Source organism: Lynx rufus, unplaced genomic scaffold (genome assembly GCF_022079265.1).
Source record: "Lynx rufus isolate CCGP_SWC_20201006 ecotype Redwood Valley unplaced genomic scaffold, mLynRuf1.p SCAF_26, whole genome shotgun sequence".
Taxonomy (NCBI): Eukaryota; Metazoa; Chordata; class Mammalia; order Carnivora; family Felidae; genus Lynx; species Lynx rufus.
The window spans coordinates 13274257-13288964 of NW_025814841.1; the positions used below are offsets into that span (position 1 = coordinate 13274257).

The following is a 14708-nucleotide window of genomic DNA, read 5'->3' on the forward strand; positions in this document are numbered from 1 at the left end:
TATATTTAAAAAGCAATGTTTAATGCTTAGCATTTCTTCTAACAAAATAAGCGTATTTGTTTTGAATGCCTCTAAAGAATTTTGTTAAAACCATATCTCATGTTAAACATTGATTTTGATATGTAATAAAAAATAGTTTTCTAGGTAATATTGTCCCACATTTATATAGATCCTTATATTTAACACATTATTTTCATAAAAGCAATCTCATTTCATCCTTACAGTAATCTCTGTGATACATAGAACAGTTCTTTTCTCCATTTTATAGATTTGAAATCTATATCTCAGATGGATGATCTGGATATACTCTTCCTTATAGAGGAAAGTGAGTGTACTCTGTGATCGGATAGATTGCATTCAAATCTGTGCCCTTTGTTAACTGTGTATGCTTGGAAAACTCACTTAATCATTAGGAAACTTAGTTTTCTCATTGGGGGTTAATTGTACTTGTCCCACATAAATGTTACGAGACTTTCTGATAATACATGTGACGTGCAAAGCACAGTAAATGGAAACTGCTGATATCATTATTGTTGCTAATATTTGTCATCATCATTAATAAGTGTCCAATACCCATTATTCAAATTTTCAAAATCCAAAAGTTCTGCAAAATAAATTTTTTTCCAAGTTTGCATAAATTGAATTGAGGCAAAACCATACTTAAAATAGCATGGGACTATTTATGTCATCTTTATTTTTCCAGTCAGTGTTAATATTGATAAGATTTTACTATGAAATATTAATGTGCTGCCCCTACTTTCCTCCAGGAGTGCTATGTAATTATGGTAAATGGGATATATTACTTTTCTATAATCTGAAAACCTCCAAGGCACAACTGGCCCAAACATTTTATTGTATTTTTTATTTTATTTTATTTTATTTTATTTTATTTTATTTTATTTTATTTTATTTTATTTATTTATTTTACTTTTACTTTTTATTTTTTGGCCCAAACATTTTAGATAAGAACTATATATATTATTATACTTTTTCATTTTAGCAATAACTTTATTGAGATATAATTCAGAACCATTAAATTTATTTTTTAAGTGTACAAGTCAGTAGTTTCTTGGATATTCACAGAGTTGTGCAACCATCACCACTATCTAATTTTAAAATGTTTAAATAACCTCAAAAAGAAACCCTGTACCCGTTATCAGTCATGCCCCATCTCTTTTGCTCTCACTTTCAGCCGCCCTATATAACTGTTAATTTGTCTTCTATCTCTATAGATTTTCTCATTCTGGACACTTACTATAAGGTGAACAATAGGAATAATGTATTAATTGGACTTTTGTGACTGGCTTCTTTCACTTAGCGTAATGTTTTCAAGGTTCACCGTGGGCTAACCATGGAGTTACCATGGGGTAACACGTAGTAATATTTCATTCTTTTTTATGGTGGAATAATATTCCATTGTATGGTTATACCACATTTTATTTATCTACTCATCATGGATTGTTTCCACTTTTTGACTATAAGAATATTGCTGCTATGAACATTCATGTATAAGTTTTTATATGGACATGACGTATGTTTTCATTTCCCTTGGGCAAATACGTAGGAGTGGGATTGCTGGATCGTATGGTTACTCTAAGATTTTTTGAGGAACTGCCTGTTTTCCAAAACCGGTTTACTTTCCCACCAGCAATATATGAGGGTCTAGTTCATATCCTCACCAATACTTCTTAATATCTGTCTAGTGAAGTGGTATCTCATTGTATCTCTTTTGATTTGAATTTCTCTAGTGACTAATGAAATTTAGCATCTTTTCATGTGCTTATTGGCAATTTGTTTTTATTCTGAAGAAATCTCTATTTAAATCCTTTGCCCTTTTTAAAATTGGATTATTTGCATTTTTACTCTTGAGTCGTAAGAGTTCTTCATTAGTCTGGATATAAGACCCATGTCAGATATATGATTTGCAAATATTTTCTCCCATTCTGTTGGTTGTCTTTTCACTTTCTTGATTATGTACTTTGGAACACAAAAGTTTTTATTTATTCTGATGAAGTCCAATGTACCTGTTTTTTGTTGTTGTTGCTTGTATGTTTGGTGTTGTATCTAAGAAACTATTGCCCAACCCATGGTCATGAAGTTTTACTCCTCTGTTTTCTTCTATTTTATTTTTTTTCTTCTATTATTTCTTATATTATTATTTTTCTTCTATTTTATTATTTCAGTATTTGCATCTAGGTCTGTGATTCATTTGAGTTAATTTCTGTGTATAGTATGAAGCAGAACTTCAGTTTTATTCTTTTGCAGTACCATTTTTTTTTAAACACTGTGTTTTCAGGGGTGCCTGGGTGGCTCAGTTGGTGAAGTGTCCAACTTTGGTTCAGGTCATGATCTCACAGGTTGTGGGTTGGAGCCCTGCGTCAGGCTCTGTGCTGACAACTCAGAGTCTGGATCCTGATTCAGATTCTGTTTCCCCTCTTTCTCTGTCCCTCCCCCGCTCATGCTCTGTCTCTCTGTCTCTCTCTCTCAAAAATAACATTAATGTTTTTTTAAATAAAAATAAAAATAAAAAATAATGTGCTTTCATATTTTCATGTTGACCTGGATTATTATCACTATTTAAAACGTCCTCAACATTGAAAGCTATTTTTAATGATATGATTAGAATTAGTGAAACTTGTGTTCTCAAATACTTGGGGTTAAATTTTGAGTTGGTTTTATTATTATGAGAGAGTGGTTTGGAACCATTTAAACTTGATACTCTTATATATATGAGCAATTGCGACATAAAACTAGAGATGAGTTCAGTGCCTGGCACATAACAGATATTCAGTAAATATCTGTTGTAAAAAAATGAATAAATTATATGTTATTTGTTTTCTTTGTTGCCTTTTAATGGGCATTTAGTTTAGAAAGTAACATCTAATATTTATGGTTTTATTAAATTATTTTTATATTTTTTAAAAATTATTTTTATAGGTTAACTCTGTACAAATTGCAATAACAGAGAACAAATTAAAATTGATCTCTTTGCACACATATTCAACTCTAAAATATAGTGAACACATCTCTCACTACTTTTCAGATAATCATCATACAATGAATGAACCATTCTTAAAGTTACTTAATGTTACTATTTATTACAGTGGAAAGGGGGTCTTTAAATATATTTGAGACACGCTGGGTCAAGTAAGTTTAAAAAGATTTTCCTATTACACAACTTCTCAGGACCTTTTTTTTTTTTTTTTTAGAAGGTATGCCTTGTGAAAAAGAGGCATAGTATGGAACATTTTTCTGAGTATATTTGACCAGAGAAGCTTAATTCAATTGAATCTATAACAGACTTAGCAAACCAAGAAACACTTCTTGGAGAATGCTACCACAGTGTTTTTATTTTGTGGGCATTAGGGCACTGGAGATCATCTGTTTAATATTTCCATATACTCTACTTTGAATTCCAGTAAGAAAAAGCAACCAAGAACATTGTTATTGGTATCTGGAATTGAATTTGCCAGGAATGCAAGCACGGCTTCTTCAGTAAAGATCTTGCCTTTGGAAACATCTTATCCCTTGGCAGCTCTCCAGAGTTCAGACTTAGCAGCATCAAGGACACAACACAAGGTGTGTTTATTTGATCTAACATTTGGCAAAAGGTGTTTTGACTTGTGGTTTGTGTTCTTTCACTTGTTTTCCTTGTTTTGGTTTGTTTGCTTCTGGCAATGAACTTGAGTTTGGAAGGTAGTCTTTCTTATGGAAGGCAGTATTACAATAGGGGAATGTTTTTGCTTATATTTATTTTGTGGTATTTGGGCAAATCCAAGTAAATAAAGCAAGATCCATAGAACTGTAAATCTGTATCTGAAATCTTTTTTGAATCATTTGTTATCATTAATTATCTATTAGGATTTGTTTCTACATTAAATATTTGATATCTCTTGATGTTTGGTACTCTGTGATACTTTGGTACGTTACTATATTTTGGTAATCGTGTAGGGATCATAATCAGTGTCCCTGCATAGTAAGTAATGAACAGATTAAGATCATCATAAAATGTCGTTCAATGTCAGTTTTAATCTTTCTTGATTAATTGGTATATCCTCTTTTTGCCTGTTTTGTGGGAAGAGGAAGTATGTTATAGAATCAAAGAATGTGGGCCCCCGTTATATCTCCGACCTTATCTTCTGCTGTCCTCTTCCACCTCGTCCTCTGCTCAGAACTTTTCAATGACTCTCTATTTCACTCAAGATAAAAGCTAAAGCTCTTAAACTGGCCTATATGTCTCTACAAGAGATGGTTCCTTGTTACTGCTCTAATCTCATCTCTAATGACTCACTTGCTCAGCCATACTGGCTCCTTTGTTGTTTTTTGAACATGCCAGGCATGTTCCCATCTCAGGGTTTATACTATTCTCTCTACTGAATTGCTCTTCCCTAGATATCTTCATAGCCAACTTATTCACTTTCCTTTGGGTCTTTATTAAAAGATCGTCTTCTAAATGAGATCTTACCTGGTCACCATCTAAATATCCCTGCTCTATATTTTCTACTTAGCATTTATCACTATCTAATGAACTATATATTTTATATTTATTTGTCTTGCTTATTGTCATTGTCCTTCACAAGAATATTAGTTCCTACGAGGGCAGGTGTTTTTGTTTTCTCTGGGTTTGCTCTATCTGTAGCAACTAGAGTAGTCCTTGGTCCTCGATGAGTGAATTAATGAAAGAGCGGTTAATTCAGCAAACATTTTTTAAGCACTTACCATGAGCGAAGCACTATGCTAATTGGTGACAAAACAGAGATGAAATACACAGTTCCTGCCCTCAGAAGTACTTTTGGAAGGGATATAGATGGTTACAGCAGCCATCTCACTACAGTGTTGTGTTATGGTAAGAGTATGAATACGATACTGTCTGCATTTGGAGAAACAGCATTTGAATCAGACTGTGTTGGGCTCATGGAAGGCTTGCTGGAAAAGGTAACCTTTTGTATCAGCCAGAATAGCCTGGGTTATGCTGTAGGAACAAACAAGCCCAATTCACAGTGTCTTAACTCAACAAATGTTTCTTTCTCACACAGACTACACATCCAAAACGTGTTGGTAGGAAAGCTCATGTACTTCCATGACCCAGATGCAGCAATGGGAAGAGAGTGGCTAATTATGCAGTGACACATTGGTCATAACAAATTTCAAAAGGGGGACTATGAAGTGCAATATTGTCTCTACCCAGAGGGAAAGGAGATTTGGAAGATATGTGAGTAGAATTAATGACTGCTGTACCTTTCTACTGTTTTAAAGGAGTATAAGATGTCCAGGTAAAGAAGTATCTGAAAGCATTTTCAGACAAAGGAAGAGCATGGGCAAAGGCAGTAAGCTGTTATGTAGTGTGACAATTTCAAGGAACTGTATGCAATTCAAAGTGTTGGTGTTGGATAAAGACAGGTAAAGAGTTTGGAAGGAGAACAGGGGTCAGAATATACCAAACTATGGAATTAGAACTCCATCCTAAAGGACACCGGGAAGCACTGAATGATATAATATACTTCAGGGGATTTTCTTGATTAAACTTAATTTATGAAAGATTATGCTGGAAACAGTGTGGGAGATAGTTTGAGGGAAGCAAGACCAGAGACAACGAGACCAGTAATGATACTAATGCAGTAATGCTGGTGAGATGCCTGATGAAGGCAATGATGGAAGAAATGGTAAAAGAGGGGAACAAAAGGTAAAAAGGCAGGAAAAGTATATACATGGGGGTGGACTCCAGGGCACCGGGGGAGCCTTGGTACAACACACTTCTTACACTGAGGCTATAGTAGAGGTAATGACCTGACAGTGTTTTTACCTTAGCACGTATGTGTGGATTTACGTGTGTTTGGTGTGTGTATCAATGTGTATGTTGGTGTGTGAGTGAGCTAGAGCAAGGTTGCAAGTGAGTGATTCTTACCTAGTGGTCTGTATTTTCTTTGTGACTTGGGAAATAAGCTCATATGCGTAGAATAAAATGAAGGGGGATAGAAGACTTCAGGAGAGCCCTGCAGGTTGTAATGGCTACTGAGTCAGATGGGACATACCGTTGACTTGGGGGAGAGAAGTTGCTGGAAGTGTTATGCACTTATAACAAATTAGATTATATATTTTACTGTAAAAATTGCTTTGGGAATTTTCAGTTTCTTTTTCTTGTTTAGAGATCAGTAATAATTCAAAAATTGTACACTTTAAAAGACATTTGTGTATGCTGCTTCTATTAAAGGGACTCATGAGATATAATCTAGCTCTAGCCCCCAAATTTTGGTTAACATGATAATACGGACCCAATCACTTCATAACAGAGGGAATAAAAATTTCTAAAACTAATGAGGTAGTTATCCAGTGCTTTTATGGCATCATTCTTTTATGCTAGATTTTCAAATAAAGTACTATAATGCAACAGTGAATTTTAAATTTTGAAAAGAAGTAGAGAAAGTATTAGAATATTTGTGATATTTTTTAAAGAAGTTTTCAGAAGATGTCATTTGGAATGTACTATAATTTAAAGGATGTTCTAAAATCATGTTTCTTGTTTGCCATTGTGTATTAAACCCATGGTTAAAATATTTGGGGTGTTACATTTATTATTGCAAATGAAAGTTTTAAGACCTTGATGGCAGAGCTAGTTTTATCTAATATCAAACTACTGCTCTAAGGAACATACTGAGCTGCTCAATGCATGTTGTGGAGAAAAATGTAAACATTTAGTACAACTCCTGAGGAGAGAATAACAAAGAAGTGATGGAAAAGTTGACCTGAAAAGATTCTTTTCTTAGACTGAAGGGTAATTTAGAACTCTTGACAAAGACTAGAGATACAGTTATCAGTTTTAAAACTGAGGACTAGTGTTTAAGCTTTTGTTTGTTTGTTTGTTTGTTTGTTTAGAATTCTTCCATTGTAGAAAGTATTTTTGAGTACTCATTATGTGCATATACCGTAAGCATGAAATTGGTACTCTCTTAATCCAGAATTTCCAATATTTTCTGACAAAAAGACAGCATATGTAATTTGGCATTTTAAAAGTTGTCCAAAGATACTTTTGTTGGAGACACTTAGCTGATAATAGAAGATGGTTAGGAGACCAAGTAATGGCAGAAAGTGTACAGTTTCTATGTAATTAAATTAGTACAGACATAGTATATTCTTAGACCATTCTTGTACTCTGAGAACTTAACTGTAAGGGAGCTCATTGACTTTTTAAATGAATGTGAGGTCATCAAGTTCAGGTTGTTTCTTGTTTATAAAAACCATTTGGACTGTGAGGTACCTCAACAGTAAGTAACTGATTAAACCAGCATGACATAATGATACTAATAACATTTCATGAACACTTACTATGTGAGAAGCACCATGTTAAGTACTTTATATATTTAGCTCTTTAATTTACTGCTTACAACAGCCATGTGGGATAGGTATTCTTACTGTGTCCACTTTAAAAATCGTAAATGAGTTTAGCTTGGTAAACAACTAAAAAATGATTGAACCAGAGGGAAATGAGTTAAAGAAGAGAAAAGTTAACACTCATATTCCTATAAGAGATAGAGAATGCATAGTAATATTTTAAAACTCAAAGCATTTTTATGTGTTTACAGTAACTAACAATAAAGTGTGGATGATTTAAGCTAATGTAATAGTGTTTTGAAAAATATTTACTCAAAAACATGTATTGAGTGCCTGCTGTGTACCGCATTCTTCTAATCGTTACAGGTTTTTAGTTATAAAAACAAATATCCCTGCTCTTGTGGTACTATGTTCTAGTGGAGGGAATTCAGAAAACAAACAGTAGGGTAGATTTAATATGAAAAAGTCTTTTTTAATATTTTTAAGTAGTTGATAGAGCTAAGGTAAGATAACTTTTCTGTTGCAATACTGATAACCTGATAGTTTGTATCATTTTGTAGTGCCTACGTCAAATCATGGAAAGGATGAAATATTGATTATTTAAAATGATTGTTTATTTTAAATAATTAATTTGAGATTAAAAGTTATTGACCATTACTTTGAAGACATATCTTTCCCTCCTCCCTCCTTGCACACTGAGGATGCATCATTCCAAGAAAGCAATTAAATGTCATTTGTCATTTGTAAAAGAACTTTGTTTTGCATAATTACAGACCTGGGTGGTCCATGGTTAAAATGGAATGAAAGTGAATTAAAAAAAAAAAAAAAGACTTAAGACATTTTTTCCTATGAAGGACACATTTAAGTGCAGTCTTAGCACCTTAAAATAACTGCAAATGCTCATGATTGAAGATTCAATTTTGCTCTTTTTGTTCAGCTATATCAGTGTGCCTTTATGTGTGTATGAGAAAAAGAGGAAGGCCGAGAATAAATATGAGAAGGAGAATGAATTATGCCAGGGCTCCCTAGGTGCCTTTGTTACAGTAGCTTTTCAGAATCCTTACCACTGTAATTCTAGGAATTGACTAAACATTTACATATATTGTTAAAATAGAGGATGCCATTTCTCTCGGTCTTGGGTTTCTTCTCCTTTCTCTCCAGCAATCTTAGTGTGGCTATACAGGATATTCCTTTATGTACGTACACGTCTCTAGTAGACCACTCTGAACCGCTCTATTCGGTAGGCCATCTTTCATTAATTCTTTCTTATGAATGCTTTAAGGAGTTAAATAATGGATACGGTTTATGGACTTCATTATTGAAGTAGTAATGATGTGGTACAGTAAAAAATTAAAATGTTCAATCACAAGGTCGTTAACAAAGAATGAAAAATAATTAAGGGCAAAAGAAGAAAAAAAAGGTTTTAAGATAAAATCCAAACTCGTTGAGAGAAGCATTGGAAAGATTTTGCAGAGGATAGAATCTGTATTAAAAGAAGAGTCCAGTTCTGTTAGTAACTAGATTTTTGTGCTGGAAGAGATAACATGAAAGTCTTTGGAACAGGCTGTAAAAAGGTTTTGGAAAAAGTAGAGGTAACAAAAGTAGCAAATGTAGTTTAAAAATGAACAGTAAGGAATGTAATGCATTAAGGAGAGATATGGCCTCATCAGAAATTGTGATTATAGCCAATAATATGAAAAAGTTTGGGAACATTTTTTTTTCTTTATTGATTGATTTAGGCATTTTATTCATAGACTAAGAGTTGTTTATGTTCATGAAATCCTATCTTCTGATCTGAGCTAAACAGGGCAAGTTTGAAGGCAGGGGCTCAGAGCTGTCCATAGCCTTTTTACTACATTCATTTTTAAATGCCTTATTTGAAAGAGAATGTCCTAGTTTATGATTTTCATATTTTTTCCCTTTTAGAAAGAGGCAGATGGTATGAAAACTGGACTCCCTTATTTAAAGGGAATGTTGATATTTATAACCAAGCTTATCTCCAGCAAGATTTGTTTTTTGCAGCTGTTCCAGGTTGGAAAAAAATATTATATTAAAGCCCTGGCTTGTTTTTCTTTCCATATTTAGGGGGGGGGGGAATCTTCAGAATGTGAAAAAGTGATGTTTGATTTTAAACATGAATGCAATGTAAACTGTGATTTTTTCCTTCTATATGTGAATTTTCTGTTTGTATGCTGTGATGATATTACTCTTTTTGTTTCACTGATCTATTTCCTAGATACATCACACTTGAAAAATAATTTACTCATCATTTTCATATCATCAAAGTATTCTAGGAAGTAGAGTAGATTTTTATTAAGTTAGTCTATGTTATTGAACAAACCATTTTCTAATTTTCCGTTTTGCTATTTTAGTCATTTTCTTTCTGCCCAGGACATCTTTTTCATTAAGGTGTGTGTTTTTTTTAAATAGTTATGTTATTTGCCAGCAGATATATTTTTTCTTTTATCTTTTCTAGTTTTTGCTTCCATTTTTAAATATAAATGCTGCTAGACATTTCCCTGGACGTATTTTAGGAAGTTTTTAAAACCAATTTAATAATTAATTTTATTTTATACTCTAAACTTAATACATGGAGCTATCTCTTTGGGCACATGATAACACTAAATGGATATTTATGCTTGTACACACATAAAATCTTTGCACATGTTTGTTCAGCATATGCACCCACACATATACAGTTTTTCAGAGTCTTTTTGTTGTAAATATATTGATTTATTGTGAATAAATGTGATTATTGATTTATGTAGAGATAACTTACACAACTTCCTTGTCAAATTAAAGCAAGACCCACTATTTATCTTCTTGAATATGAAATTTTTGCAAATTATGATTATGTCAGACATATATTTTTTCTTTTTAATAATTGAAACTAAAACTTTTATTTAAAAATTTTCATTGCCTCTATAGCATTTACAGTTAAACTATTTTAACATCATGAAGACCAACATATTGCTTAAATCTTTGAAATAAACCATTACTAGTAGCAACCAATTTATTTTCAGAGAGTTTCTGATTCCTGAGTAAGCCCTTTAAACTTCAGTCTTCAGTTCACAAAATCATCACTCTCCCTTTTTAATCGCATAGAACATGAGTACCTGTAATTGATTTTATGAATTCAGTTTATTACACATCTTTTATTCTTCCTTTATTCTTTATACAGTTAAAAGTGTTAAGTGAAGGATATGGGAATTCTTTGTTGGTGCATCCTTTCTATCTTTTCATAAGGAATGCTTTTCATGCTAGTATGACAGTTCATTGCACACATGCCATTCTTTCCTTGCATGAGTGTTCCTAAGGTGGCCTTCGTAAAAATTTAAATACAACTTGCAAAATTAAGAAACAAATTGACATGAAACACAGTGAAAGCTGCTAGCATTCTATTGCTTGTGTTCTCACCTTGAACAAAGCAAGTGATTCCATAGAAAGTATGAAACTATACCAATAAACATCACATATGTCACTATCCCTGGTTTTCTTTGTATTTCTGCATGGTCCCAATGTATACCTATATGAATGAGCATTTAAGGACCATGTGACTGGGGTTGCCTATATTCATTTTCTACTTCTTTTTAACCAGAAGATCCAAAGTACGTGTTTTCCAAATTATTTCAAAAGAATAAAGATTAAAAGATGTTTTTTCAATCAGTACCTTATATATCTGAATGACATGTGAGTTCGGATACAAAGAGCTGGGGCAGAAATAAAATAAACTCCTTTATTATAAGACATGGCTGAAGGAGAAGCTATATTTAATCATATGATTATAGAAGTAATAATGTATAAAAGAAAATGAAATGAGATACATTTAGAAACTATATTAAATAATTGCATTTTTTAATTCAGAAAACATTTATGTATTTGCTTTGTGGCCTTTGGTTATGAACATCAGTGAATATTATTCTGTTTGTTCATGGGGCAAATAGCAAACTGCTGACAATAATCTGTCTCTTTTGGAAATATCCTTCTGGAGTACTTGATTCAGAGGTAAATGTTAACTTATCTGAAGAAGGATTTTATCAACACTGTTGAAAATTGGCCAGTGGGAAAGATACCACTTGTAGAGTACTAATGCCATAGTAGAATAACAACTGATTCTAATATAGAAACCATTAAAATATATGTTAATATTGCGACATTTTTACTTACTAATAAGAATATAGTTTAGGAGAGACTATAACAAAATTTACCATTCTTTTGTCTTTAAAAATAATTACTAGTAATAACCTGTATAGCTATGTTTAACTGATTAAATAATCTAGATATTAGATGACCTGTTTCCAGGTATGTATTAATTAGTTTTAATTTTTTTTTAATGTTTATTTTGAGAGACAGAGAGAGAGAGAGAGAGAGAGAGGGAGAGAGCATGAGTGGGGGAGGGGCAGAGAGAGAGAGGGAGACACAGAATCTGAAGCAGGTTTCAGGCTCTGAGCTGTCAGCACAGAGCCAGACGCGGGGCTCGAACCCACGAACAGCAAGATCATGACGTGAGCTGAAGTCGGACACTTAACTGACTGAGCCATCCAGGTGCCCCTATATATTAATTAGTTTTATATTGCTGCATTAAAAATTACCATAAACTTCATGGCTTAAAGCAACAACCATTTATTAGGTCCCTATTTTGTAGATCAGAAGTCCAGTGCAGCCTGACAGGGTTCTCTGCTCAGGGTATTGCAAACTTGAAACCAAATGCCAACCAGATGTCCAAGGCTTTGTGAAAGAATCCGCTTCTAAACTTATATAGGTTTTTGGCCGAATTTAGTTTCTTGTGGTTGTAGGACTGAAGTCCTCATTTCCTCCTTAGTTGACTGACCTCCTTCAGGCGACTCCTATTTCTTGCCAGGTGGCTTCATCCAGCGGTGGAGAATTTCTCAGGCATCAAATCCCTTTTAATTTGAATCTCTTTGACTTTGACCTCTAAACCAAGATTTAAAGTGGTCATATTATTAGACGAGTCCCACTTTGATAATATCCCTATTTTAAAGTCAACTGATACAGATATTAATTAAATCGGTGAAACCTCTTTTGTCATTTAATGTAACATAATCATAAGAGTTATATTTCATCATGCTCACAGATTCCACCCATACACAGACTTTGATTTACTAAGTGCTCCAAGGTCACTTCATTATTTTTACAGCTAATATCAGGTCTTTCTTGCTGTATCCACTTAACATTTTTGTATTTACATTTGACATACCACTTCCTATGTCTCTGCCACTATTTTCATAGATGTTTCTTATCTGGGTTTAGAACAGGATAGACATAAAGAACCCACACACTGAGATTTATATTTTTAAAAAGCAGCTTATGAATTTCTAGGCAGAGTTACTCTGCGTCTCCATTGTACATTCAAAACTGTTTTGAGAAAACATGGAGTATCCCAGTTAATTGCAAAAAGCTGTAATATATTTAGGAATCGATGTGACAGAAATTTAGTAATGAATTTTCATATAGGCTCATCAGACAACAGAGTTTGAGGTACAGGTTAAACTTGGGTGCAATACTAGGGGGACGTGAGTAAGTGAAAAATGTTAAAAAAAAAAAAAAGAAAAACAGTAGATAAGAAAGACAAATGCAAGGTGGTTACTTAAGCTGGCCACAGCCGCATAAGAAAACGTAGACTTTTGTTTATTCAAGTGGTTAATCTCCAGACATGCTATACAAAACCAATTACAGTTGACCCTCGAACAATGTAGATTTGAACTGTGCTCATTTCAAATATGTGGATTTCTTTCAATAAATACAGTATAGTATTTTCTCTAGCTTACTTTATTGTAAAAATATAATATATAATGCATATAACATGCAAAATACATGTTAATTGACTGTGTTATTGGCGAGGCTTCCAGTCCACAGTGGACTATTAGTAGTTAAGTTTTGGAGGAATTAAAGGCTATCCATGGATTTTTGACTCTGTGATGGTTTGGCACACCTAACCCCCATGGTGCTCAAAGGTGAACTGTAGCTGAACTGAGGAAGAGAAAGAAATTATCTGCCAGCCTCTTCCCATCTTTTGTTTCTCATTGGTCAAAGCTCACCTTTGACAGTATGCTACTGTCCTTGTACTTTTAAGATTGTTGTTGGGGAAACTCTCACACTGTGTGCTCTCAGGCTTCATTGTAATCTTGGAATTGGTGAGGATCCAGGCTTGCTGTGGGTATTGGAGTTGGTAGGTATTCCTGTGAATGTGGATGTGGTAGTGGAAGTTGTGCTTTCACCTTCACACCCAGAGGAAGCCAAAGTGAGCTGAAGGTAATGGTTGGTGTTGTCCACTGGGCAAGTGATTGAGGCTATCGTAGTCAGTGAATCTGGGCAAGTGCATAAATTGGGTCTAACAGAGGTAAATTTATAGTGATTGCGTCTGGCTAACTGCTTTAAAGATTCTTTATCATATGTAAATGCACCTAGGCCACAGTTTGAACTCATTAAATGTTTATGAAGTTTAATTTTTAAGTAATGTGATGGTCTTGGTTCTTAGAACCTCTTCAAAATTTAGGTTGTTTTATGGATGGGGAAATAATTCAAGCATAATTAACATGAGGAACAATAAATATCAGTCCTTTGCATACTTCTGTTAATTGAGTTCTAGAGTTATACTGAGAAGCATTGATCTTGTGGATGTGTTGCTTTTCAAATATGAGTATTGAACCAGATTGGTATTCTTTACTAGTGTAGACAAAAGCTAATTGTCTAAATTTCACACAATTATAGCAGACTTCAGATTAATGCTTACATGGTCTTCTTAGAAAAAGATTTTGTTATTATTTATTTTGTTGTAATTGTTTGTAAGATCAGGGTAGGATAGAACCTAGGTAGGCTAGTTGAACTGTCCAAAGAACCCTAACCAGGATAAAACAGACAAAACCCATCAAAATTAAATTGCTGAAAACAGTGATAAAAGAAATCTAAAATAGTCAAAGCAGGGGATGCATATGAAGTAAAGAAAAAAAAATAAATTTGAAGAGTGTTCTTCAATATTGTTCCAACCAGAAGACTAAGGAGTGGCATCTGTTAAGTATTGAAAGAAAATAGAATTCTATACCCAGCAAAAATATTCTTCAAGCATGAAGGACAAAACAAATACTTCTTTATCAAAAAACAAAATAGGGGCGCCTGGGTGGCACAGTCGGTTAAGCGTCCGACTTCAGCCAGGTCACGATCTCGCGGTCCGTGAGTTCGAGCCCCGCGTCAGGCTCTGGGCTGATGGCTCAGAGCCTGGAGCCTGTTTCCGATTCTGTGTCTCCCTCTCTCTCCGCCCCTCCCCCGTTCATGCTCTATCTCTCTCTGTCCCAAAAATAAATAAACGTTGAAAAAAAAATTAAAAAAAAAACCAAAATAAAACAAAACAGCTGAGACAA

At 33.7% G+C, this 14708-nt stretch overlaps 1 protein-coding gene across 5 annotated transcripts in view; it reads left to right on the forward strand.

The window, feature by feature from the left end:
• The window catches only part of TRIQK (triple QxxK/R motif containing), an 85405-nt gene that overhangs the window by 8513 nt on the left and 62184 nt on the right, over positions 1-14708 (forward strand). For 2 of the 5 annotated variants that reach the window (XM_047088978.1, XM_047088979.1), the window contains exons 1-2: positions 3490-3579; positions 5037-5212. The exons of 1 other annotated variant lie outside the window; for it this stretch is intronic. In XM_047088978.1, the coding sequence (XP_046944934.1) occupies positions 5162-5212 (51 nt within the window). In that variant the 5' untranslated portion in view covers positions 3490-3579; positions 5037-5161. Of the gene's footprint in view, positions 1-3419; positions 3580-5036; positions 5213-14708 lie in introns of those variants that run through there. 2 more of the 5 variants (XM_047088982.1, XM_047088981.1) reach the window with 2 other exon arrangements.